Below are 27,188 nucleotides of genomic sequence, written 5' to 3'. Positions count from 1 at the left end.
GAAGTGGGGAATTCTTTTCTGGTCTTCACCATCATACTTTATAAAGTTGTGAACTTAGAAGTATATTTCCATTCTCTACACTGATGTCAGTTCTGGATAATTGCAATCTGGCTGGTCGTTAACTTTTCACTTGCTCTCTTGACTCCTTGACATCGTTCTCCTCCAGTGGTTATTGATGAAAAATCTCCATATTTTTGCTTTACCTTGATCCAAAAATTTTTGGTAGGCTTGTCTGCTATTCTGCAAGTCAAGTTGAGGCACATTTCTTTTCTGCTTCCATGCCTGTTCTGTTAGAGCCATAGATTTACTAACTACTAAATGATTTGATTTGCAAACTTGGTGTTTTGTTAGAAAACATCCAGTTTATTATTATTAGATGCATCATGTAGGGTGTAGGTCAATAACTTGACTTATGACATATTAGTTACTCTACTTCAAAGTTATAAATAGAAGCAACCTTGACTTCATTAAGAATCTAAGTAAGACACATCTGCATCCATGATTTTCCTAGAGAATTTACTAAATTTCATGTTTACCTAATTTGCATTTCAAAAGCCCTCATTGATATGCTTGAATAGGCCAACCAATCACCTAAATCAAACTAGGATTCATCCATTGTAAACCATGTCTATGCCTCAGTTAACTGTACCCTAACCATGCTTAGTCCTCAAAAGTTGGGCTATTCATTATGAGTTATAGACCTCTTCCAACCAAGCTTAACTATAAGACCTCAGAAATTTAGTCTCGTATTGAAGATTGTGATAGATCTTCAAGGGCTTATAAATAAGGAGGGACTCATTAATGAGATGATTCTTTTGGTTCTTAGCCTTTTTGAGGCTGGAGCCGAAACTGCTAGGAGGGGGGGATTGGGATCCGCCGAACCAAAAGCCCGAACCCAAGAGTGGGTCGGGTTGTTACACTAACTCAATCCAAGCTTGGTCTAACCCAAATGACATGCAGGGATCATCTTAGCTAAGTTCCAAACTCGTGCACTTAATCCATTGTGATCTTTGCTTGTCTTGTTTTCAATAACTTGTTGGCCAAAACACCCTTTTGGGTAAAAGGGCATTTACTTTTGTTGTTATCATATGTATATTTCAACAACCTTGGTTGTAAATGATTCATTATCAAATTAATTCAAACATATAATTATTTTTTTTAACCATTGAATACTTCATATGGTTTCTATATGTGTCTCACATCATCAACTTCTATTGAAATTCAATTGTTCTTCAAATGTTCATCAAATTCAATGAATAAAGTGCATATCTAGACTCAGTGTATAGTGGCTTCAAAAGTGATAAACATCTTTTCCATGGCACTTTTCAGCTCATTTCCATCCCATTTCTTCCCAAATAACAACAACAACAACAATAAGAATAAGTACTTATAGATAATGTTAATGAAAATCTCTTATAGTTTTTGAAAACATGAAGTAAAACTCTTCTTTTTTTTCACCCAAACAAAAACAAGTTTCAAAGAGTGAAAATCACGTTTTTAACAGGTCATCTAAACACATAAACCCGGCTTACAAAACTCATTAAAAAAAAAAAAAGGTTACAAAACCAGGCTTTTAGAAAACCCACTTTTTGTAAAGCGTCATCCAAACAGAACCTCAATTTTGTGTTCTGTCATTGAGAAAAGGTCCGGTTAAGATCAATGGAAGTAGCATCAGACATTCAATCCGTAGATCTAAAATATCAAGGGTTTAAAAATCCTGGGCAATCAAACGCCCCTCCTAAAAAGTGTGACATTTCCAAATTGGTATCAGTGAGTTGACTCGCGGTTGCGAGCAAAATCAAGTTGCGCATTTCAACCAGATAAAGACAGAAGGAAGGAAGAGGATTTTACTACTGCTTTGGATGAAACGTTCCCGATAAAAAGGGGAGCGAGGGAAAACATGGAGCGCGGGGGTGGGAGGTGGGGAAGGACAAGCCTTCACATCCATGTCCGCGTCCTTCCTTGAGGAAAGAGAAAAGGAAATCAAAGAAAAGGTTACAAAAGGAAACGATCTCTGCCTTCAGCCCCACTCCTCCAGCTCACTTCATCCTCTCCCCGTCTCTCTTCTCGCACTCTTTACCGGAAACAGACGACCAACGAGAAGACGCAGAGGAAGAGGTTAAGGCCCAGATCGCGAGATGGATGTTGTAACCCTAGCTCGGGTATAAATCGGTGCGGCCCAACGCGATCGATGGCGGCGTCCGATTCCGAGCGGCAGGCACTAGTCGAGGCCTGTGCCGCCCGGGATTGGTCCAAGGCCATTCGCATCCTCGATTCTTTGATCTCCCAATTCTCCTCCGTCCTGGACATCTGGTAACCTTCTGCTGACGCGGCGTTCTTGTTCTTAATTTTGTGTTGTAATTGTGGTTGGAATTGATTCCGAATTTGTCGCTGATGTTGGGCGGGAATTTTGGGTGGCGGCGGTTTAGCAAGCGAGCGTACTGCTACAGCCAGCTGGAGCTTTACAAGCATGTGATCAAGGATTGCAATAGGGCGCTCGAGCTCGACCCGGACTGCGTGCAGGCTTACGTGCTTAAAGGTCAGTCCCCTTGCAGTTTCTTGATTTGTTTCTCCTCAGGTCGCTTTGGGCTGGACATATCGGCCACGCTCTACCGTTTTTTAGGCCTCTCTCCTTCTCTTTTAGATGTTGTTTCCCTCTTGGCGACGCGTCGGTTTCGTTTTGTTACTTAATTTTAGCGGAGATTTTGATGAATTTTAATGTTTTTGGGGCAGTAGGGTTTTATTTTGAACTACTACTAAATTTTGGTATTTTTATCGGCAAAGCAAGCTTCTGTTGGTTTGATTGCGAGGTCGATTATATATGCTGGTATATGAATTGCAATGCGGCTAGGAAAGTTCTCGCAATTGGTCACATTGATAGTGAGCTGCATGGGAAGTTTCATGGTCTACCGCTGTCGGATGGGAGTTTTCACGTGGCCGCAAAATCTGATCCGAGAAGGGGGTTTCATATTTACTCGATAATTTTGGTCAAACGTGGCCTCCATTTTGTCCCTTATGCTTTCTTCTTTGACAATTTAACCTTTGTTGTTTACTAGGCTGCGTTCTGTCTGTACGCAGTTCTGTTTTGTTTGATGATTATCCTTAGTGATTCATTGTACATTAGATTGATCGATTATCAACTGCAACTGGATTTGTCATTGGTCAGAACACATAATGCGTTCAGTTTTAGCAATCACGAAGAGATGCAGGGAACTAGTACTTCGATTGTTTTGTCAAGAGAAACTTGACATTTAGAGATCTAAACTCATGTCTGGGTTGCAAATTAACCAACTTAATGGTAATGATCCGCCAGTAGTGGTACTTGGTTGATGGCATTTGTAGATGGAGTATTTTATATAACTTGGAATCCTAGATTTGCTGATTCGTGGCACACTTTTGGTCCAAACGTGTCTTCAACTTTTATGCTGGGTCCTGTTCTGTGGACCTTGGTCAAGAAGCTATAGTTTTGGCATTGCACGGACACGTGTGTTTGGGGGCCATAACCATGCCAGCAGGGCTGGATGTGGGTGCAGCCAATCGTATGCTTCCCAAACACAGTCAAAGAAGAGTTAGGTGCATCTAATGCACGCATGTCTATTTCTATTCCAAATTGGACTAGGTCGCATTTGAAGGTATCTAGTTTTCCAGAAAACTAGTCGGTTTTTTCTATGCCAATTTGTAATGCATTATGAGCTTATATAGACAGTTTTATCTTAGTGATTGAAACTCTAGTGGTGTAACATTTCTTGTTGTTGAGTTATTTGTTGCTTCAATTTTATTGTTCGTAACTGTGTTCATGTTATGAAATATAAATGATGCAGGTTTCAGTACAATTTAATGTGTTAGTAATTACTAAAAGCAAACTAGCAGTTTTTATTGTTGATATATATATATATATATATATATATATACATGTGTGTACATACATACATATACATATATGTGTATGTACGTATCATGCACCCAACTTTTCAAAATTACTCTTCACCTGCTTCCACAGCTATATGACTTAGGTAGTTTCTCAAGGTCTTTCTTGATATACTACTTTTTAAATGAAAAACGTGGAGCATCATCTGGCACATGATTTGGAATCCACAACCAGTTTTTGGTGTTTTGAATAACTTAGGTTCAACACATTTGAGAAATAGGGGCACTTAATAATGCTAACATCTTCTGCTGGAGATGTTAAGAAATGTTGGTTTCATGGTTCTTGTGCTTGTACAAATGTTGTTCCTGTTGTTAATAAAAATTGCTTCCAGGGCATGCTTTTTCAGCTTTGGGGAAGCAAGCAGATGCTTTACATATATGGGAACAAGGTCATGGGGCTGCAGTTCGTCAATCAGCAGATACAGAACAATTACTTGAATTGGAAAAGTTATGCAAACTGAAACAAAATAGGCCAGTTATGGCCTTGGAGCAACCAGTGCAGCTGTCAACAAGTTTAACCAACCATAATTCAGGTGCAGGAATTCAGAGCAAGTCAGGCAATAAGGCAAAGTTAAATCAGCAGAGTTCTTCTACAGCTGGTTCAAAAACAAAGTCGATAAGCTTAGATTTTCGATTATCACGGGGAATTGCCCAGGTATGATCAGTTATTTTCCTAAAGCTGTAACTGTCTTAGTGGATATTCTTTCTTCTCTTAGGAAATAGTTGGTGATCACCATGCTAACTTTTATCATTATCTAGACTAACGTTTAGAATAGCCATGGATACACTCATATTTTGTTTGTTTTGTCCAAGTATCCACCTTTAAAATATTTCTATTTTTGGAGGAAATGCTCTTGAACGTATCACTGTAAAAACACATATTTTCATGACATTTTCCTTTGGCAATATTTATGCAATACCATAATTGAATTCATGCCTTCGCCCCTTATTTTGCCATTTTGGATTTGGTGTTTTGAAAAGACACTTGTTACTTGTGACAATGATTCCAAGGTATCCTTTTATGCCTAGATGGTGCTAAGGCCTAAGGGAGCTAAGATGTTTCAAAAATTTTGATAGGTTAAATATCTACAATGTTAACCAAATAAAACGTCCCTTTTCCTTTTAGCATTTATATGTTCTCATACTTTTAGGTATTTCATAGACAATGTAGTTGTCAAAATTTTCTTGAGATTTTTTTCAGAAAAGCCAAAGAAAATTTCGAATGTGGGAAGTGGGGAAGTTCTAAGTTCTAACTGAAACTGGCCATGTTAAACTAGTTTGTTACATGGCATGGTTAACCGTGCTGCTAACCCTACCATATGTAAATTTCAATAACTTTTAAGGATTTTGCTTACGAATTTATTCTGCTTTAACTAGTTTCATATTTGATACATTTCTGCTCCGTCTCTGATTGAGAGAATACCCAGAGAGTGAGAATTTGCAACAGTATATCTGGACCATGCTCAGCACATTTACATCCCTACAAGTTTTTAGTAGGGCTAGCAGCACAGTTGTGATCCACACCTGATCCATGATAAGATCAGCATATGGTATGAGATCTGAGGACAAACCGTCTGGATCAGACCTATAATTTCTGATTGATGAATGTACCAGTTATAGTTTTGAAGCTATGTCATATGGGTGCAGTGAGGGTGTTGGTGCGGATGCGAATGTGGGATGCAGCAACTTCCAAAAGAATTTAGGTGCAAGTGCAGTGAGGTCATATATATATATACACACACACACACACACACACATGTATATATATATATATATATATATATATATATATATATATATATGAAATGAAATCTATTATATAAGTAATTAAAGGTTTAATCTGTTTTCTTTTGTCTAATTTTTTTAATTTTTGATGAGTGTTATTTTAATGTCAGTCAAAATTCAAAATTTTATTAAATAAAATTTTGGTTTAAAAGATGAGAGGTCTGATCAATAGGCATTGGAGTCCTCTTTAAAGGACTACAGGCCTACGCCGTTGACGATCAGGTATGTTGTACCAGGCCTATAACCTTCACAAAAAAAAATTGTAGGCTAATAAAACTGGACGTCTTTTAAGAAGCATATCTGGTCTCATGTACTTTGAAAAGGACTCTCTCTCTTACCCTGAGAGGCAAAGAAAGGAAGAGAGAGAGAGAGAGAGAGAGAGAGGCAAAAAAGGAAAGAGAGAGAAATAGGAAGGAAAAGGGGAAAGAGAGAGGAGGGAAAAAATGCAGGAAAAAAAGGAAAAAACAAGAGCGGGTGCGGTCAGCAGCACCCAACTCAGTTTGACCAAGTCAGGTGTTATGTCAGGGCGAATGTACACCTGCACTTACATCGACACGGGTGCGGCGCCATTTTGGTGTTTCCATGTGCCTTAGTTTAGAAGTTCTATGCTAAACTAGATTCTATCAAATTCTGATTAAGATGTAATTTTCAACAAGTAAATGCCTAAATGGTAGTATTTTGCGGGGTGTGAACTGGATCTGCTTACATTTTTTAATTGGACCAGGATTAGTTTTCCTGTGAGAAGATCAGTACAATGAGGATCTAGCCATCTAGGTCTGGAACCTTCCCAACTTAATCTGACCAAGGTTTGGACCAACCATTTTCACTTGGTCTTACCCATCTACTAGATCTGTCTGAACCTTTTATCTCAAGTCTCCACCATATGAGAAGAAGAGGAAGAAGAAGAAGAGCAGAACCTTTTTGATTTTCATGCTTTTCTCAAAATAGAAAACGTGACAACTTCCCTTTAAGTAAAGATACTTTTCATCATTATGGAATGCCCTCAATAACTAGATATACAATAGTGATGTAAAACAAGTGACAATGATGAAACATACACAATAATAAATAAAATACACTTGGATTGTAAGAAGCTGAACTGCAAACTTCTTAGTTCTGAAGCAAAATTGACATGAATCTGGGTGTCATTGACTCTATAGAATATAGATTATCTCCAAATTCATTGGCTTTCCTGATGCAAAACATTTTTCCTCAGTAAAAAGAATATGTACTATTTGTTTGAGAAATTGTTCTTGCAGTTTCGCTTGTGCTAGATTGCGTGGCCATATATTGTGACAATGATGAGCCCATCCTAGTAGATGCATATAAAAATCCATGCTATAAATAAAAAGCCAGCAAGGGAAGGATTGTGCAAAGTAATTTGAAATGCTCTATAATTCTTTTATGACAAGATGCGAATTGGAAAAATTGTCATTTTAGAAATTGGAGTAGGTCGCATACCTTGTCCATGCCCCAGTCACACGTTGATTGATGCTAAAATTTGTCTCTTTTTTTTTGGCACAAATATCCTTTTTGAATTTGTTGACATTCTCTCTCTCTCTCTCTCTCTCACACACACACACACATTTGGTTTTATATTAAAATAATGCAATAGCTGCATTAGATTCTGGGATTTACCCATCTTTTCAAGATCTTACTTTTTTTAGTTAGTATAGATAAATTAATAAAGATAATAAAAAAGTCTTGATGGATAAGCCATTATGTATAAGTTTTAATTTCTCTCCAAATGAAAAAAATAAGGTAATAGTATCTTGTTACAGGTGAATGAAGGTAACTATGACCAAGCCGTGTCTATCTTTAACCAGGTTATCATCTTGCTCTGGCTATGTTTTTCTATCTTATTATTTGGTAACTATCAGACAACTAATTCTATGCCATGAATACAGATCTTACGGGAAAACCCTATGTCTCCTGAAGCATTAATTGGAAGAGGAACTGCATATGCTTTTCAAAAGGATCTTGATACAGCTATGGGAGACTTCAGTAAGGTTGCATGACTGCAGTTTTTTGTCTGGAGATCAAAACTTAATATATATTAATCCAAAAGTGGGGATTACTTCAGGCTATAGAGTCAAACCCAATGGCTGGAGAGGCATGGAAGAGGCGTGGCCAAGCTCGTGCTGCTATGGGTGAATTTCTGGAGGCAATAATTTATTCTCTTTCTTTGAACTTAGACAAAATCTTTGATCCAAATCCAGGGACCATTTATTCATGATATATTTGGCAATGGCAACTATTTGTGTCCAAGTTGTGTTTTATGTGTCTGCAAGTGTCATCTCTGTGTCTATGTGTATATGCATGCACTTGTGCATGTGAACATCCATACTTATCAAATTTGACATTCCATTTTATGGACAATAAATTATTGTGTTGCCTGCACCCATCACTTCTTTGGCTGTGTCTTTAGCAGCACATTTAATCTGCCATATTTAAAATTTTAAATAGTGCCTTACCCAAATAAGAGTGTCTTTGTGACACAGGTTTACTGGTTATTTAGTTGAAAAATAAGTATATTTGAAGTCATTAGGTTGGCATTGTTTTTGAGAAGTATTTCATGTGTGCATGTCGAACAAATGATTCTATTGTATAAATAATAGGGTGTGAAGTGTGACTTTTTTAATGTTTGCCTGTCTTATATCTATTGAGTAAGTTTGAATTTTGTTTTGATTTCCAGGCCATTGAGGACCTGACAAAAGCGTTAGAAATTGAGCCAAATTCATCAGACATCTTACATGAAAGGGGTAATATATGGTCTGTGCACCATTGTTTCCTGCTAACTTCAAGATTTGCTAAGCTGATATCTGAAAACGTTTGATCAGTCTGTAGATCCGATGTATATGTGCTTGAAAAATCAGAATTATAACTTGTAAGGGTGTCATTGTTTTGTGTGGCTATGGCTTTCTCATCAGTTTTCGATGTGTGCAAATTCCATTTGCATGCATTTTGTCATATACCAAACATTATGTATGAAACGTTGGAAAAAAGTGTTTGATTTCTAACCTGAGAACCTACATTATGTTTGAGTAGATTAGGATAATTGCTTAAGTTATACTGTTATAGACATACATATACACACTTCTGCCTGTGACAGGGAAAAAAAAAAAGGTTTTCTGCCTCATCCTGTAATGGCTCTTGGTGTGATGTTAAAAACATTACATGATACGTTTCTTTCACTTTTTCCTTTATTCGAAGATCACCAAATATGAGTTCAATCAATTTGTTCAAGATCATATTTTAAATGGTTTTATTTTAGTTAATGAAAAGATGGAATCTATGACGAATCTAAAAACTGCCAATGGCTATGTATGTGGGGTAAATTAGTGAAAGAAGAAAAGGAGCGGTTGTAGGAAAGAGTACTAAAGAAATTGTGGGGAAGAGGAAATTGCAGTGAAAACTTACATACTTGGTTCATTTTCTGTTTATGATATTAAGCATCACTGATTAGTCATGGAGGAAGGTGTCTGTGTGCAGAAATGTCACAAATATTCATGTTTAAGAAAAAATAAAGAAAGGAAAAAGTAAAGTAAACAACAAAATTTAAAAATTGCAACTTTTTAAATGGCAAATTGAAATATCATATTTTTATCACATTTCTTCTCCAAAAAAGTTGTAATGTATTTTGAATTCTTTTTGAGGGTTTTTTAACATTTTAATGACTATTTTGAATTTTATGAAATTTTAAACATAGTAGAAATAAGTTTTTTTTTTCCCTATTTAATACCATCTTTAATGTCCATATAATCCATTGATATAGTTGTGCTCTAACTTGTAGTGGCTCTGCAATTTAAAATTTAAAATTCACAAATTTGTGGACAGTTCAAAAAAATGACTTTAACTGCAGGAATTGTTAATTTCAAGTCCAAAGATTATGAAGCTGCAGTTGAGGATTTGTCTTCCTGTGTGGTGCTTGATAAGGACAACAAGTCTGCATTCACATACCTTGTAAGCACTTTTGGTTGTCCTAGCATACATCTTTTTTGTGGTTCAAGACCTTGCATCTGATTCTTGCTTGGTCTCCCATTTAATTATAGGGTTTATCATTATCATCTCTTGGGGAATATGCAAGGGCAGAGGAGGCACATAAAAAGTCTTTGCAGTTGGATCCAAAGTTTGAAGATGGATGGCTCCATTTAGCACAGGTATGCAAGGGTTAGTTTTTAGTTTGTTATTCCATACTAAATATTTTGAGTTTTCAAGTATTCAAGTTTTTTTCTTTTTTCTTTTTCTTTTTTCTATTTTGATATGTTCAAGGTTGCTAATAATTTTCTCAATTTATGTTATTTTATTTATTTTGTTCTCTATCAGTGTGTTGACTTTTTGGAAGTTCTAAACTTCTAGGTAGTGAGATTTCTTCTAGTGGAATGTAGTACCTTTTTTTTTGTCTCCAAATTTTCAGTTGGAGATGCATGATTATAAGCTTATATGTAAGATGTACCAAATGACGTTGCTGCACACGAATCACTGCATTTTGATAGAATAAACTGCACATTCTCCTTAAGTCCTTGCCTGCACCAGTGCGTACTTCAGAGCATGTGGTTAGTGTTTTAAGGAATTTTTGTACTCTTTAACTTGTGATGATATATATTAATAAGGATTTGCATGGAGACGAAGCTTTATTGGACAAAATTCTTTAGTGATGACACAAATTATGATGTCTGTCCTTTTATTCTTTCTTCTTTAAGTGAGACACATCTCTTAAAGGTTAATATACAAAGTCTTGTGTAAACTTCCTTTTCCTTGTTATATTGCAATTTTCAAGCTTTTGGCATGCATGTTGCTTCTGGTGGGTTACAGTTTTACCAAGAACTTGGAAGGCCAGAGAAGGCTCTTGCATGCCTTGAACGAGTTATTCAATTTGATAGCAGGTTTGACCATTCCATCTTTCTTGTCTTCTCTGTTCTAGATTTTTTTTTCTTTAGATTGGATAAATCTTAAAAAATGTGTCACTGCTGCAGAATTTTCATATCTTTTCATTTATTCACATAAACTACTAAGTGTGCTGTTATAATATGAGCTAGGGTTGCTAAAGCATATCATTTGCGTGGGCTTCTGCAGCATGGCATGGGGAATCATAGGTAAATTTGTACTTGTGTTGTTAAATATCGTTTTCTACGTCTTTCATTTTCATAAGATTCATCACTTCTGTGGTATGATTGATACCTTGATTGTGTAGTGGGACGGTTATGACTGTTATGAGATAAGGAGCAATGCATACTGCCATCTTACATTTGCATGTGTGCTCTCCCTCTCTCTCTCTAGTCAAAAGTGCATTTTCAATGCTAAAAAAAGTTATGCCATGTGGACATTTATCAAAAAAAGCGTGGCTGCTGTATAGGAAAATGATAAAACCAGTCTCAGTTGGAACTGGGTTTTCTAGTTCCTTTCCGTCCATAGGATCTGCCAATCCTGAGGTGGAGAGGGTGATTATGAAAATGGGAAGAAGGGGAAAAGCCAAAAAGGGGAAAATGTAGGTTAGAGAGTGAGAGAAGAGAGCTTGCTATGTCACACGGGTGCGGATACGGCAATTTTCAATTTTTTTGGATATGCGGACACGGCTACATTAAATATTATAAAAAATGATAAGATTAAAAAAAACATTAAATTAATAGTTCACTCTTACAATCTTGTTAGAAAATGTGTTTTATCACAAAAGTACTGAATATCTGAAAGGATTGTTCATGGAAATAATTGGATGCATCATAAAAAATTGATAAAATGAAAAAAAAAATTAAATTAATGACTTTTATTTTTTGCCGTGTCCTAGCCGTGTCCGCATGTCAACACGGATACGTGGGCTATTTTGCCGTGTCCGTGTGACATAGAGAGGTTGGAAAAACCAGTCAAATAATTGAACTAGTTAAACTCTTCCTCCATTGTCCAAACATACATACATAAGATTAGTAGTTAACAAACCATGATTCTGTCATTGATTAGAGAAAAACAACAAAGTATCACATACCATAATAAGAAAATAAGGAACATATTAGTAGTTTAGTATATTAACAGGTTGGTCTAGTTAATCAACTGAGAGTTTTGAGTCCATACTGTTAAGCACCCTGTTTGCTAGTGATAGCAGAAATAGAAATGGAGGTAGGTTGTCGGTCATTGGTTGTTTGCCCCTCTGCCTTCGCTTGTGGCTGCCTAGGTCTTCAGTCATTGACACCGTTAGTTGTCGTGTACAAACGGTAGTGAAATTATGACATGAAAGTATAAATTGTTCACTAATTTTCTTACAAGAACTGTTAGAAAATTTTAAAATATTTATTAAAATGTCAACAGAAAACTAGAAAAAGTTTAGAACATATTAAAAGTGATATTTTTGGAAAATTCTTGTGATATTATCACGACATTTATGCCATATCTTTATCTTTTGGCAATATTTTTCCTTTATTTCATTTCACTTGTTTCTTTCAATTTATTGCGATATTCTGAAAATATTTTTGTATTAAGAAAGGAGGGTTGTGTGTTTGCCACCTCAGAAGAAGGTAATTGTCACTTTCTTTATATATATATATATGTGTGTGTGTGTGTGTGTGCACGCGCTTGTATGTATGTATAGCTCATCTTGAGGATATTTTAGCTCATTAACTCATCTTGGGATAATGATAGGCTTAGGCTAGGTTGATGGAATCATGGAAGACTTTTGTTCATTCATAGTGCAAAGGTTGAGATGTGTTTGAAAATTGAAAGAACATAAAATACATGTTTTTGGTGACTGCCAAAACCTTAGGTGTTTTTCAGAAATTGCCATATGTATAAAATGTGCACATGAACACTTCCATCATCCATGAGTGTTGTGTATAGTTCTTCATGCGCGCGTGTTCATTTCAAAGTCAAGAATAAGTTGTTAAAAATAACACAAGCAGAAGTAATAAGCTTAAAAGCAGGGTGCATTTTACATGTGGTGGGCTGATAGGCCTCATGTTTTAGCGATATATCTGAACTTCCATCTCCAAAACTGAAGCCCTCTTCATTATGTAGATAGTCACAAAAAACACGCGAAAATGAAATGCCGAAAAAAAAACGCATTTAAGTTGCGAAAACAACGCATTTAAAACACATTTGTTCTCACGTTTTTTTTTGAAGCGAGATTTTTTTTTTTCAAATGATGGCATCAATTGTAATTTTTGACAATTTTAGATGGTAGATTTGGAAAGAAATGAATAAAGCATAACAGTAAAAAGTTAAAAAGATTTCGTCGACAAAACTAGGAAAACAAGTCGATGCCCAGCAGACCTCCGATCTTCAATTTATAGCCTGGTGGGATGGAGGGAGAGGAAGAGAAATGAATGGAAAGAAAGGTCTTTCTTGTGTTTGGATGACTAATTAATAAGGAGAGAAAGGAATGGAAAGCTAATAACTATGTCGGGTGTAAAGGGAAGGGAGGGAAAGGAATGAACGTTCCTTCCCTTTCCTTTCTTCTCCTTTCCCTCCCCATTCCCTTCCCTTTCCCTATCTTTCCCTCCATCCAAACATAGTGTTAGGGTTTATGGTCTAAAAAATTGGGGAAACTCAAAACCTGGACCATTTCTGACTTCCAGCGAGGTTCGGGACCTGCAAACTCACCGGTGGAGCACACCAGCATCTCTTTGTTGGGCAGCTTCGGTCGAGCAGCAGCCACATCAAACCTTCGACGGCTGGTTGCATTTTCCGGCACCCAGCTGACCTCCGACTGTCCAACCTTGTTCTATGCCTGCTCAGGTAGGATTTGCGTTGGTTATTTCAGTCGAATTGCAGATTTGCGTTGGATTTTTTGAGGTAAGCAATACTAAAAAATACTGGACGTGTAGTTTTCTAGTTTCTGTTTTTTTTTTTTCAGTCGATTTGCACATGTTGATTTTTCAGTCGATTTTCATATGTGTGTTAGAAGTTAGAGCTTAGAAACTCTATGGCTTAGAAACTTTGTGCGTTGGTTTCTCTATACCTTCAATTTTTTTTTTGTGGGTTAGAAGCTTAGACTTAAACTTCAAATATTCAAGTAGACTAAAATAATTTTAATACGTTCTGTTTAGTCCTGATTTTTTTCTGACCTCTTTGTTTGACTGATTGTGTTCATTTTTCTATTTTTTTTTTGTTATGTATTTCTTTTTTTGATGATGTCTTATTAGTTTCTCATTTATTTTATTTTCTCCTAATTTTTAGGAAGTTTTTATGAATTTTTAAAAAAATTTAAAATTTTTTACGTATTTTTCCCATTTTAATCAGACATGTCGGGGTACTAAAATGTTAATAAATTTGTAAGCATATTCAGATGCTCTTTCAGTTAATTTATTTTTTTGTTATTTTTTTGTAATGTGTTGCAGCCATTGTCACATATATCATGTACGGGTATTATATGGTGAGGAATTTCTCTGTATAATACGCCAAAGTTGTATATCTCAGGAATACCTCGAAAAAATCTTGGCAAATTTTTAAAAACTTTAAAACATTTAATAAATCCTGAAAAATATAAAAAAATTAAAATAATAATATGAAAAAATGCATATAATACGTGTTTTTTCATGTTTTTTTATTTTTTGGCATTTTTCTTTAAAAAAAGACACGTCTAATTGCTGTTTTATATGGCTGACTTATTTCTCGGGTATTATACACGTTTTTTTTTTTCGAATAATACGCGTTTTATGTGACAAGTTGCAGCTTAGTGTGGTTTTAATGTCTCAACTGGGTGTTAGGCATCTAGAATGGCTGGTGGGCGCTAAGATTGGCAATCGGCCAGGCCTGGTTTGGAACTTGACCCTCAGGTCTATTGAAACCCTGTCCTGGCCTGGTCTTTATGGGTCAGTTAACAAGTCAGTCCGGCCAAGCCCCAGTTTCTCCTACTTCTACATGTAATGCTAATGGGTGTTCAGTCTGTAGTATCGAAGTGTATGCAGAGTGAGGAGCAGATATCTAATGAGCAATTGTAATAACTGGCTACATTTACAGTTTGTAACTTCAAATGAACCAAAGGTGCAAAAGGAAAAACATCTAGTGATCTGTGTTAGCAGTGACCTCTCTTAGAGTGACTGGGCACGGATTTTCTTTGCACAGTTATGGAACTTGCTTGAATGCAGCAAGCTTACTTGAAGTGTAATCCAGAAGTGGGGGATATTTTGCATTTTTGATGTACTAGGAACTTCAGGTTTGGTCTTACCAACCTGGCCTATGTACCCTGTAGAGAAGCTATATTTTGCAGATTCAGTGTTTATGGTTTCTGATTTCATGCAAATGTAGTCCAACTTGTGATCTGATTCACATCTAGATGTGAATGTGCATTTTGTCAAGAAAATAAATTCAAGGTTTGTATAGGTGAGGTCTGACAGGAAATGAGTTGCTATATAAACAAGTACATGTGCATGATATCAGAAGTAGCAGGCTAGGGCTACAACCAATTCCAATATTTATGCAGCCATTCTTGATTATTCCATTAATGAAAAATGAAATAAAGACTTGAAAGATATGGGAACAAAGTGAAATCGCTCCTTTTACATCATGCAAGATAAGGTCATATTGATTGTTTCCTGAAGACAGTGAGTCCTACTAAATTGATAATTTCTGTATCTCAAAAAGAACGAAGCTGATTAAATTCCGAGCATTCTTTCATTGTGTAATTGTTTGAAGAAAGGAGAAAAAGGATCACATATCCAAATCATACAATGGTTTGCTAGGTTACTGCTGCAACACTTCTTGTTTTTTCAAAAAGAATGCATATGAAACAGGCTGTTGCTTGTGACACATTTATGACATAAGTTTTCGTGTTGCAGAAGTGCTATCAAGGACTTATCTCTTGGATTGGATATTGAAGGTTCCAATATTGAGTGCATGTATTTACGGGCATCTTGTCACCATGCTTTGGGCTGTTATGGAGATGCAGTATGTATAAACTATAAACGTAGAGGAAAGGTCTGGCAATCTAGTTATTTTGATAATTCACCTTATTGGCTTACTATCATGATCTTACAGGTAAAGGATTATGATTGTGTGTTGGATTTGGAGCTTGATTCTATTGATAAGTTTGTGCTTCAATGCATGGCGTTTTATCAGGTACTAGTTTTATGATCTTTTTATTAAGTACAGTTCTGACTTCCAAGTCATTATTGGTGTGACATGTAATGAGAATCTGTAGTGTAGCTGTTTAGGCTGTAGAAGAGACCTTCATTTCTTCAATGAACCTTTTTTTCCTTTTCCAATTATAACAAAAACTGCTAGGTCATTCCTGTATGAGGTCATGAGCAAGTATGCATATTGACATGAGTAATGAGATGTATAAAAGTGGGAATCTATCTCACTGTACATCAATAGATCCACGTTACCTGGTATATGATTCTAGCTCATATCAGCATTTAGTTCTTGGTTTTTCAGGTATGCTATTGTATTAAAATTAACTACTTTCATCATGTTGCAAATTCATTTTCCATTGTTTTTAATTACTATTGCAGAAGGAAATGGCTTTATATACTGCTTCAAGGGCAAACTTACCATTCGCCTCATTTGACATTGATGGAGATGTTGACCCCCTATTTAAGGTGATTTATTTTATTTGAGTGCTGATTATTCAGAAGTCATCAGCGACCTTGAAGATTAAGGATCTAGTTTCCTATTCTTGTTACCATGTAGTACTTGATGTTCTAGTTGGCCATATTCCTAGTTTTTCTCTTGGTCAAGTCATTTCAGTGATTTCACATGAAACAGGCTAGAAACACGACAGTTTCTGGCTTTGCTATTGTTCAGCTTTGTTATCATAATCCTTGTCTGAATAAGTAGGATTTTTATATTTAACTTTTCTGTTTATTTAGGAATACTGGTGCAAACGATTGCATCCCAAATATGTTTGTGAAAGGGTGTACAGACAGCCACCTTTACGTACTTCCTTAAAGAGTGGACGCCTTCGGCCACAGGATTTCACGCTAACAAAGCATAAAAAGCTTCTGCTGCAAGCAGCTGATTCCATTGGCAAGAAGATACAGTATGATTGTGCAGGCTTCTTACCTAACAGGCGTCAGGTTATTATCTCCATAATATGTGGACAAGAAGAACTTTTTGTGGCGAGGTGTAGTTAGGATAGATATAGATTCATTTTTTGCTGATTGCACTTTTGGAGTGTTTCATGTGAAACATTTTGTTAGTAAAGCTCCTGGTCTCAAATCTCTGTTAATGTTGTTCCCTCCTAGCACAGTTACACCGCATTTATTTAGTAATTGACTTTTCATCTATTCTGATTTATGGGCTTGGCATTCTTCAATTATAAGGATAACATTTAGTACTATAGCCTATTTGTTGGGTTCTCAGACAGGTTGTTACATCACTACTATGTTCCTTATATCGAATTGCTTGACTTATTTTTCCTAGATTTATGTACAAAACAATGTGAATGCACTTTAGCTTTAATAATGAGATTTAGATGCATCAATTGCTTATACTGCTATTGTTATGATGAACTTTTGTCTTCTACTGACTTATTTAGTTCGCTTTACCATTAATGATTAAAATCAACACTGAGTTTTGTTGACATTTGTTGCACTTGGATCAGTTGTCAGTTTCAGTTACCTTTATGACATGATACTTTAATTTGTTATGACCACTGGCAGTGAAGATGGTACATAGATATTTTCTGCTAATGTGTTATTTTGTCAAGAAATGGATGACATGAAAATGATATGCTTAGGATGCTACAATCTACTAAAGTACCACTCCCTAATTGGTCATATCTATAGGTTGTAATTTACAAGGCTTTAGCACTTTTCATTCTCATATTTAATGAGTTGTATTAGGACAGAGGCCATGTTCTTGGCCCAACTATTATTATTGGTGTTGAGACTGCAAAATGGTCTAACAAACTGGCATTCTTGTACAAGCACTCGTTCTTCCTATGTGAGGTGATGGATTTACAAGAGTAGAATATTTGGTTACTAGCTTCTTGAATTTGGGACCGTTAATTTGTTGACATTAGTTTTCTAGTGTTGAAACTCGAAACATTTATAAGCATGAACTATCTGATTCACAGATAATTTTTCTTGATTAGTGTGTGCATGCAATATCAATATTCAGACACCTGCTCATCAAGTATATCTTGTTCAAAGGCAATTCGGGGGAAAAATAATGTCTGATGTTTTATCAGGATGAAATATACAACAAATTGCACTTCCTAGTGCTACTTAAAGACTAATATGCCTATGCTTTCTTCTCTTTCTTTGGACATTTACCTGAAGATCGGTGTCCCAAGTTTTTGCGACCTGTCCTGTTCATTATGTATTGCCTATTATACCTAGGCTTATTATAGGATGACAACTAGTTCAAGTTTTATATCATTTTTCCTTTTGTTTCCTATATGTCTAGCTTTTTCCCGAGCTGATGCATCTTTCCTGGAAATTAATTTATTTTAAGTATCTGGTCCAGTACCGAATGGCGGGCTTGGCTGCAATAGAGGTTGCACAGAAGGTTCAAAAGACATGGCGATCTCTTCATGCAGAGTGGAAAGTGTCTAATAAGCCCTCTGCAAGAGGTGTGAGGAAGATAAGAAGAAAGGAGAAGCCAAACATTCTGAGCCAGAACCGTGGTGGTGTTGGTTGTAGCACCACCACCAGCTCTGAGACATCAACCTCATACAGCACAAGTGAAGACAGATCGACACCTGGCCGCTATGGTTTGTCTTGGCATGAAGTATATTCTTTGGCTGTTAAGTGGAGACAAATATCTGAACCCTGTGATCCTGTTGTGTGGGTGAACAAGTTAAGGTATCTATATTTGACACATGCTGCATAAATGTGCACAAATTCTGGTTCCTATCCACTTTTGTCTTCCTCTGCCAAACATTTTCTTTTTCATTTTGGTTCCATAGATGTTGGTTTACCCATGATTGTAAATTCCCCTCAAACACTATATTAAGGAACTGGTAGCATTTTCATAAGTAGTCGAGACCTTTGATGGGCTGTTTAATTTTCAATTTTGTGCATGCCTTTTTGCTACGATTGTATTTATACAGGCAATTGGCAGGGCTTTGCATTTCTGCTGACTTCTCATATTTTATTCTCTTTGAAACTACCTATACTGGTTAATTTTCCTTCTTGGTTGTTTCAACGAGGGAATTGCTATTAGCTAAGTAGGTCATTATCCAAGTGATAGACTGCCCATGGTCCTGATGATTAACGGATATATGTGTAGCTATTCCATGTATTATTTTACAACTGCAAGTTGCATGCTCTTTCTTCCAGAAGCACCTGTTTCATTGTCACATTGGCTTTGTGGGTTCTTACTTTATGTTCCTTGTTATATCCATTTGCCTTTGTGCTTGGCCTGTGGAAACTCCTCAGCTTTTTGGCATTGTTTTATCCTACATATGCACGCATTCATCTCAAGGGACTAGTTTCTGAAGTAGTTTCTCTAAAGGGTCGATGGTCCATTATGATTCTCAGATATTAGATTCTTGGACAGGAAAAAGTGGATGTTCTTATTTTGCCTTAAAAGATCAAGTTTATCTTTGTTATGGAGGTATGGGTGATTGCAACAGGTCAGGCGTGTCTGGCCATCACTGTCTTGACTCTCAACACCCAATAATATATAATATGAATTATCAAGTTTAAAATGGTTACTTAAGTACTATATCATGGGTGTGAAGCCACAATATTGTAAAAGGTGTAGCATAACGCGTATTGTCGGGCCAACCTATACGGCCGTATCGTAACATATCGCAAATGTAGCGTAACGTATCGTAAAATTAATTTTTAATTTAAAAATATTAAACAATTTTAAAAAATAGAGAAAATAATAAAAAATCTGAAAAAATAAACAAAAAATCAGAAATCAAGAAAAATGTATTCAAATATAAAAAAGGTCATCATACATAAGGAACATTCTGTATCAACAAGACAACAACACATTAAAAAATAAGAAATCAGATATTCAAAATTACATAATAAGCATCCATCACAATTTTAAACTTGAAAATTTTATAGAATATTAGGACTTAGAGTCTTAGGACTTGGAGTCTTAGGACTTAGATTACATCACAATTTCATAAGTTCAAAACATATAGTTATCATCTTTCATAATTCAGCGATAATATCTCTCAAATCGATGAATCCTCAGATATTTTTGTTAAAAATGGCCAAAATCTCTCCCTCCCACTTTTTTTGGAGTCTTTAAACACAAGAAGAGAGAGAGGGATGAGTGTTTAAACTTTAAAACGTAAAGAAAAAAGGGGCCATCGGGCCCCTTTTTTGTGTTTTCCCCGTATCATATGATATAGGGGTGTATCGCTCGTATCATACGAAACGGCACCCATATCATACGATACGAGCGATACACTTACGATACACGATAAGCTCGTGTATCGTACGATACAGATAACATTGTGAAGCCATTTTATTTTCTATTCAAGTTTCTTCTCTTATGTTCATTTGGAAGGTTGAATTAGTTACCTCTGTGTTTGGAGTATTACATCAGATGTCTGCATGAAAGTGAGGTGGTTTTACTGACAATGCATGCATGTGTGTTGTCTCTTCTCTATGTTTGTCTGTTTTACTCATGGAGTTGGTTACATGTTTTCTATAACTCAGTGAGGAGTTCAATGCTGGCTTTGGGTCTCACACACCACTGATCAATGGACAAGCAAAAGTTGCTCGATACTACCCATACTACCAGAGGTAAGTCTGCTATTTCATTTTTCTCAGTCACAAACAGTATTCTCAATTTCTAAAAATGTTTTAGGGCTTTGGGTGTTGCAAAAAAAATCATGGAGGAGAAGAAGTTTGTGAACAGTGCATCAGATAGCATCATTGACCTGTCTGATGTTGGAAAACTACAAAGCGTAAGTCTCTTTTGATATCATGTACTTTCTGCATGCCTAGGCATGTGTGCAGACTGATTTTTCTTGTCTAGCATATCTAGAATACTAAAGTCATTCTTGCAGCACACTGTAAAGTTTTCTAGCATGCTTTGAATGACAAAGTTGCTTTGTGACAATATTCAGTAGTATATGTTTCCTGAGCTGATACAAATTTTCAAACAAATAACCATGAGCTCTACATGACAAGTCTATGGTTTTTATGCTTTTATTTCCCTTTCTCTGCTAGTTTTTTCCTGCTTTCTCTTCCATCATGTGTATAACCTTATAGTGACAGGTTACTCTTTCCTGTTAACATTCTTGGATTGCTATTTTAAGAACTTTACCATATACGTGCTCCTAAAATGTCATATTTGTAAGCTAATATTGCATTAAGTTGTAAAGGAGATGAATGGTTAAAAACCTTTGCTACCTGCGTCTGCCTATTTAGGACTAAGATCCAGTTATTATCTTATGAAATGTATTTTTCTTACTGGATTTGCTTCTATTGCTATATTTCACTGGTCCATTGGCACACTTTTGATTTGTCAACAGATGCTGCACCAAACTCCTTTATTGCTTTTTTCATTATGTTAATAACTCAATTTTTTTTTCACTTAATAGCTAAACCTAGAACATTATAATTGATGCAGATCGTAAATGCAGACGGTTGTGGTGACCTTCATGATGTTGTTGGTGAAGATTTTTGGTTAGCGACTCCCTGCTATAGTACTGCTTTTGAAGGGTAAAACTTATGAAGCCATTTAGTTGCTCTCTTGCGGAAAGTGTCTAGTTGCTAAACTGTTCATCTGTGTTTCGTTTTCTAATCTGAATAAAATGTGGATACACCTTCAGGAAGTGTCTTGATGGGACAAGAATTACCACTCAAAAAATGTAAGATGTCCTTACATAGGGCATGTTGTTTACCAAGTTCTAGATTTAGAACACAAGAAGATTTATGTTGCCAATCTCTTGCAGAGGGAAGAAAGGATATGACTTTGCAATTCGCACACCTTGTACACCCTCCAGATGGGAAGATTATGATGCAGAAATGATAATGGCCTGGGAGGTATGTCATTCTTTAAATTGGTCTTTGGCAGTGAAATGTCGGTATGTCTAGGTAAGTAGGTGCAAAGAGAATAAATATTCACAGTTGGTTTTGTGGTGCTCCTTTCATCTATAAACATTTCTATTGTGGGAGAATTCCTACAAGCAATTGAAAAGTTTTCCCTTTTGTTGGGCTGCAGCACTTGGTTCTTAACAAAAAAATCCGACTCTATGACCTTGATGTCCTTATATTATCCTTTGCTTGTGTATTTATGTTCTTTGTGCACTCATGCATGTGGGAACGTGTACAATCCTTAGCCACAAATATCACGATATTTTCGATAATGTCGCGATATTAGTGAGAAAAACAAAGAAAACAATAAAAACGGGAAACTGTCATGATATATTGAAAAAAAAAACTTAAAATGAATTTATTGTGATTTTAACACGATTTTTTCATTATTTCATTTTCTGTTTTTAATTTTTTTAACTTGTGTTTCATTGTTTTATTTCCTCTTGTTTTAGGTATTTAACTTGCCTTCTTAAATGCAATACAATACTTATTAGTTTTCCATTTCTTGTATTTTTACCTAACATTTTGATTTTTGTATGTTTTTTTGAAAACTCTGAGATTTTCCTGAAAAGAATAACTTGCCGATAAATACCCGAGAATGATATTTGTGGCTATGGTACAAACACATATTTTCATGTATATTTATGTGTGACTTAGGTCTGTCGGTCACCATGCTGCCTTATGTTACCTCTTCATTGATGAGTCATCTTGTTGACTTCAGATTATAGGTTGGATATAACAATGTGCTTTTGCATGTGAATTTTCGTGCAGGCTCTATGTAATGATTATTGTGGTGAAGCATATGGTTCCACTGACTTGGATTCACTCAAAAAGATACAGCAAGGAATCCTAAGATTGGCATATTACTGGTAATCAGTTTCCTCTGTCTCTGTTCATATATTCAAGCAAACACATACTTGGACAGGCTGTAATTCAAAAAATCCATATGGTGGAACTTCTCATGGAAATCGGTTTAGAATTATACCACTCAATGCTACTAATTCCATTTGGGGGGCAGGAAACCCAGTTTCTGAAGTTCTTATGTCTGCTTACTGAAAACATCTGGCTTCAGACCAATTCCCCACATCCATTCCTGGAAAGCAGCCTATCAGGAATGGTATTTTTATTTTGGAAAATATAACTAGTTCTTGTTTGTGCATAATATCATCAAGAAAGTATCATCAGTCATGTTATTTCAAGGTATGAGTATGTGACTACTTCCACTCCTGGTAAACAGCCGATCAGGGATGATATTTGTATCTTGGAAAATAAAACCAGTTCTTGCTTGTGCATAATATCAACAAAGAAAGTATCATGTTATTTTAAGGTTGAGTAGCGTGATGGAGGAAAAATAGGTTTTTATGTGGTTTGAGGAGATTGACTTGACTGGTTGAGAATGAACTGATGAAGTTGATGGAGGGATCTCCTATCAAGGTTGGACCCCTAGGTGTACAACCAAGAGAAATAGGGCATTGGAGAGGCGGGTAGCTTTGGTGCAAGGCAGAATTGAATGGCATTGTGAAAGAGTTTTTTTAGTTTTCTTGGATTGCAGTCTTCCCGGGGATGGCATTGTGAAAGATTTTTTCAGTTTCTTTGGTTGCAGTCTTGCCGGTGGTTGAACATAGTGGCAGTTGGCACACTAGTGAAAATTTTAGCTCAAGTAGCATTCTTCCAATACTTGTCATGATGGTAATGCTGTTTTGCCTAGGAGAGTCGCAGAAAGAATAATGATAGCGGCAAAATTTTATGGACCAAGAGAAGTGTCTTGGACAATGTAAAAAAAACTTGGCAACTTTAACAAAATAAGAACTAGAATATAAATGAAAAGAAAATTTAAGAAAAAAAATGAGGTAATGTCTGAATTTTATGTTAGATTGGATTTGTTATTAAAAAAACCGCAATGAGTAAAATAGCACATTGCATTATTATAGAATATAGATCATATTTTATGCATTAGGGACAATATCAATTAGATATGTCCTATGGAATCATTTAGTAACATAAGATATGACTACTTTTAGAATATATATATATATATATATATATATATATAATATAGGAATATGCAGAATAAGTAGATTATGTAGACTCCATTTGAGTCATCTGATCAACTTTGATCTTTGATTAATGGTTTACAAGGTGCCACATGTATGACTACTTTTTCAGAAAGGTAAAACTGATTTGTAGGTTAAGTTTGAAAAAGTAACTTTACATGTCATCTTATGAACCATCGATCTACACATTTTAAAAACTATATATATATATATATATATATATATATATATCGGACACACATCTTTGTAATACATGTGCTTCAATTTTTTACTGGATTTTATCTGTTAGTTGATCAGGCTTTTGAATGTTGCTGGTTCAGCTAGTTTTCCTCCGTTCCATCATATCTAAAAAGAGATGTTTCCAGTGGTTTCGGGTTATGAATGCATTTCTCACATCCTACTTGTAATGTGAAAGAGTTTGCCGAATCCTACCGTCAATTAAGAGGAGGAGGATCCACACACCTACTGTCAAATGGATTGATGACCACGGTGACTCTAGATTTGCATGGCCAACTGAGTTAAAGATAATGTACGTGCAGGTATAATTTCATGCCTCTATCTAGGGGCACGGCTGTTGTTGGCTACGTGGTGCTGCTGGGATTGCATCTTGCTGCAAATATGGAGGTGACAGAAAACATTCCCAAAGGCATTCAGGTGGATTGGGAGGCCATCCTTACCCCAAATCTTAGCTCTTTTATTGATTCTATAAATTCTTGGCTCTGGCCTTCCATTCAAATCAACACCTCGTGGAGAGACTACCCAGATGTATTGGGGGCTTTCACCACCACAGGGTCCGTTATTGCTGGCCTAAGCAACTATGAAGAGTGACTAGAAAACTTCACATCAGAAACTGTGGTTTTTGTAATCTGTATTTAATGTTTTAATGATTTTTGTTGTATTGATCTTGACTTTGTATTTGATTATTACATAGTAAATGTGCATAAGCTTTAGGCTTTGTTACTTGGACGTTGGCTCTGGACACCCCGCATTTTCTTGGTTGGCGTTTACCTTTCAGTTCTTCAACAAGGTTTGACCTAGCCGACTTTTCATCTTCGTGACCTTCTAAAAGTAATCATTCATCGATGTGCACCCTAGAGTATAATTAACCCATTTCTTGGCTGCCCGCATTGATGGTGGACCCTGGCTGCCAAGCAGGGTCGCATGATTCACGTCCCATAGAGGTTCTTCCTTGCGCAACCTGTGTTATAGGTGTACATGGTAACATCGGTCCAGGAAATGCATTCAAAGGCATCTTATGACCGTTCCATTTCAGTCCGGGTTTCCCTTGGAGAATGTGTTCACAAAAAAGGAGGAGGTAATCTGCCTCCTCTTTTTCTTCTAAAGGTTATAGTCAAACTTGCTCTCTGTATGATTTACTGTTTCACCGAGCTGCATTGGTTCGTTGTAAAACACACTGGACTTTCTGTTTTGTTACACGTTCAGTGCTTTACCGTAAATCTCTTTAGCCACGACCTATTCTTGTACTCGAGTTGTTTAGATGTGCTTTAACTATAGCTAAATTAGTCAGGTAGTTGATATTTAGCAATTCCAGAGAAGCTCATGACTTGCTTATGAGCCAATCTAGTTCCGTTTTTTAATGTTGTGAAAAAAACAGTGAGGGACTATGTTACGTTCTCGAAGAACCTTGCCTTCGGGGAATTGATTCCTTGTGCATTTGGTCGTTCAATTCTTGCTGCACCAAGCTGCGGTTGAAAGTCAACTTGGCAAAGGTTTACTTATTATATTGCAGTGCAACTAGCGTCCTGATTATATAGAGTGATTGAAGTCTCTGGAATCCTTGGATGCCGACAGGTCGCCGGTGCTCATTGTACCCATTATGGGTAGGGCTTGATGTTCCGATACGGATTCTCCATTTTTTGCTGTTTGACTTAAGTGCTACGTTACTAAAGCATGCTAACTATACGTAGTTAGTATGGTTTCTCTGGAAATCCTTGGTTGCCGACATGTTGCCGGTACTTGTCTGTTTATTCATGGGGATAGTCGGTCATGGGAGTTTCCGGATGCAAGTTGATGCTGGTAATAAGCATCGGTCTCTCGAATGTTGGTCATCGAGTACCGTGCCACAATCTTTTCAAGAACACAAGTATGTTGCAATATCCACCACATACAAAAGATGCAATAAGAACTGCTTCAGTTTTCATGGGCACCACCGTTCGTTTTCAGTTGAGGATTTTTTTCTACGGAAGTGGGTGGTGGTATTTCTAAATCTCTCTCTCTCTCTCTCTCTGATGCACAAGCAACAGTGTATATACTATATACATATTACGGTAAATTTTCAGTCTTCATTGTGCCGCCTGAAAAGAATGAATGAAGCACTTTCGACAAGGAGAAATGCATCGCGAATGACCATTGCTATCGCGCTCATCCAACCTTTAGCTGCAGAAATGGCAGACAAGATATGACGTTTGAAAAGACGAACATTGGACCCTCGAATGTAATATAGTGCACGCTACGTGGACCCATTTATACAAAAGGTTTTGATCTCAACACTTTTTGACGGTGGCAAGGCCAGAAAACTAAAATATTTTAATTTTCCCTTGCTTACTTGGCAGGAGAAAGATGGCTGTAAAACTAATGAAGCACGTGATAACGAAAATTTCTTCTCCAATGAGAATCGAGAATGGGAACATTTAGCGCTGTGCCTTTTCACCATGTAGTCTGTTGGTTGTCATTCGTTGTGTTTTCATCGTTTACAAGCCAATAAAAGCAACGGAAATTTTTATAAATAAGAGATCAGTTTGTTTCACCTTCCTATGCTATGTTGTTCGGTCGTAATTTCATGTGGGAATCAGTATGTTACCACATTGAATACTTGGTAAGACTAAACGCGTGATCTAAGTCGATAGGTAACAACAAATGGGGCAGCCTTATCTTAGTTCTTATATCAACCCCAGCTTGTCAAGATAATGATAAGAAAAACATGCGATATTCTGGCAATTCATATTTTCAAGAACATAGACGATCTCCATTTTTTCATATGTTACGGTTGGTGATCACCTACAACTATTCAAAACTCCTCATCTGCATTGGGAATGGTAAAATGGTGGATGAGACCAGCTGACAGTGAGAACTTAATTTCTCTTCTAAATGGTGATTTGGCGGCTGTCCCTTTCGGCCGATTTTTTTTTAATAAAGTTAAAATCGTCCTAGAAAGTGCATTGACAACAAACACACATACTCTATCTATATATATATATATATATATATATATATATATATATATATATATATATATATATATATATATATATAATTGAATAATGACTTACTTTTGAGAGTCAATCAACCGTTTGATCCAACATGATAAACCGTTAAGGAAAAAGGGTGATAGATATTTTTGTCATATAATATTATTTCACACATTGTTTTTCTTGTTTTTCCTTAACCATCCAATTGTAATACTTAGAATTTTTCATATATATATATATATATATATATATATAAAGATTCTCTAAGTTTT

The 27,188-nt window shown here is 36.2% G+C and overlaps 1 protein-coding gene across 1 annotated transcript; it reads left to right on the top strand.

Moving 5' to 3' along the window:
- Positions 1-1,895: 1,895 nt before the first annotated feature.
- Positions 1,896-24,673, top strand: LOC116249747 (suppressor of RPS4-RLD 1). The gene is made up of 23 exons (XM_031622986.2): positions 1,896-2,313; positions 2,430-2,539; positions 4,260-4,582; positions 7,494-7,538; positions 7,620-7,721; positions 7,796-7,876; positions 8,408-8,474; positions 9,575-9,675; positions 9,765-9,872; positions 10,528-10,598; positions 10,752-10,808; positions 15,477-15,585; positions 15,676-15,756; positions 16,152-16,238; positions 16,509-16,715; positions 18,109-18,446; positions 20,268-20,354; positions 20,419-20,518; positions 21,187-21,278; positions 21,389-21,427; positions 21,512-21,602; positions 22,425-22,522; positions 24,247-24,673. Exons 1-23 carry the CDS (start codon positions 2,192-2,194, stop codon positions 24,533-24,535), a joined length of 2,805 nt encoding a protein of 934 aa, XP_031478846.1. The 5' UTR covers positions 1,896-2,191; the 3' UTR covers positions 24,536-24,673.
- Positions 24,674-27,188: the final 2,515 nt, after the last annotated feature.

This window comes from Nymphaea colorata, chromosome 3 (assembly GCF_008831285.2).
Source record: "Nymphaea colorata isolate Beijing-Zhang1983 chromosome 3, ASM883128v2, whole genome shotgun sequence".
Classification (NCBI taxonomy): domain Eukaryota; kingdom Viridiplantae; phylum Streptophyta; class Magnoliopsida; order Nymphaeales; family Nymphaeaceae; genus Nymphaea; species Nymphaea colorata.
Note: the sequence above shows the minus strand (reverse complement) of the source record. Positions and strands in the feature narration are given on the sequence as shown.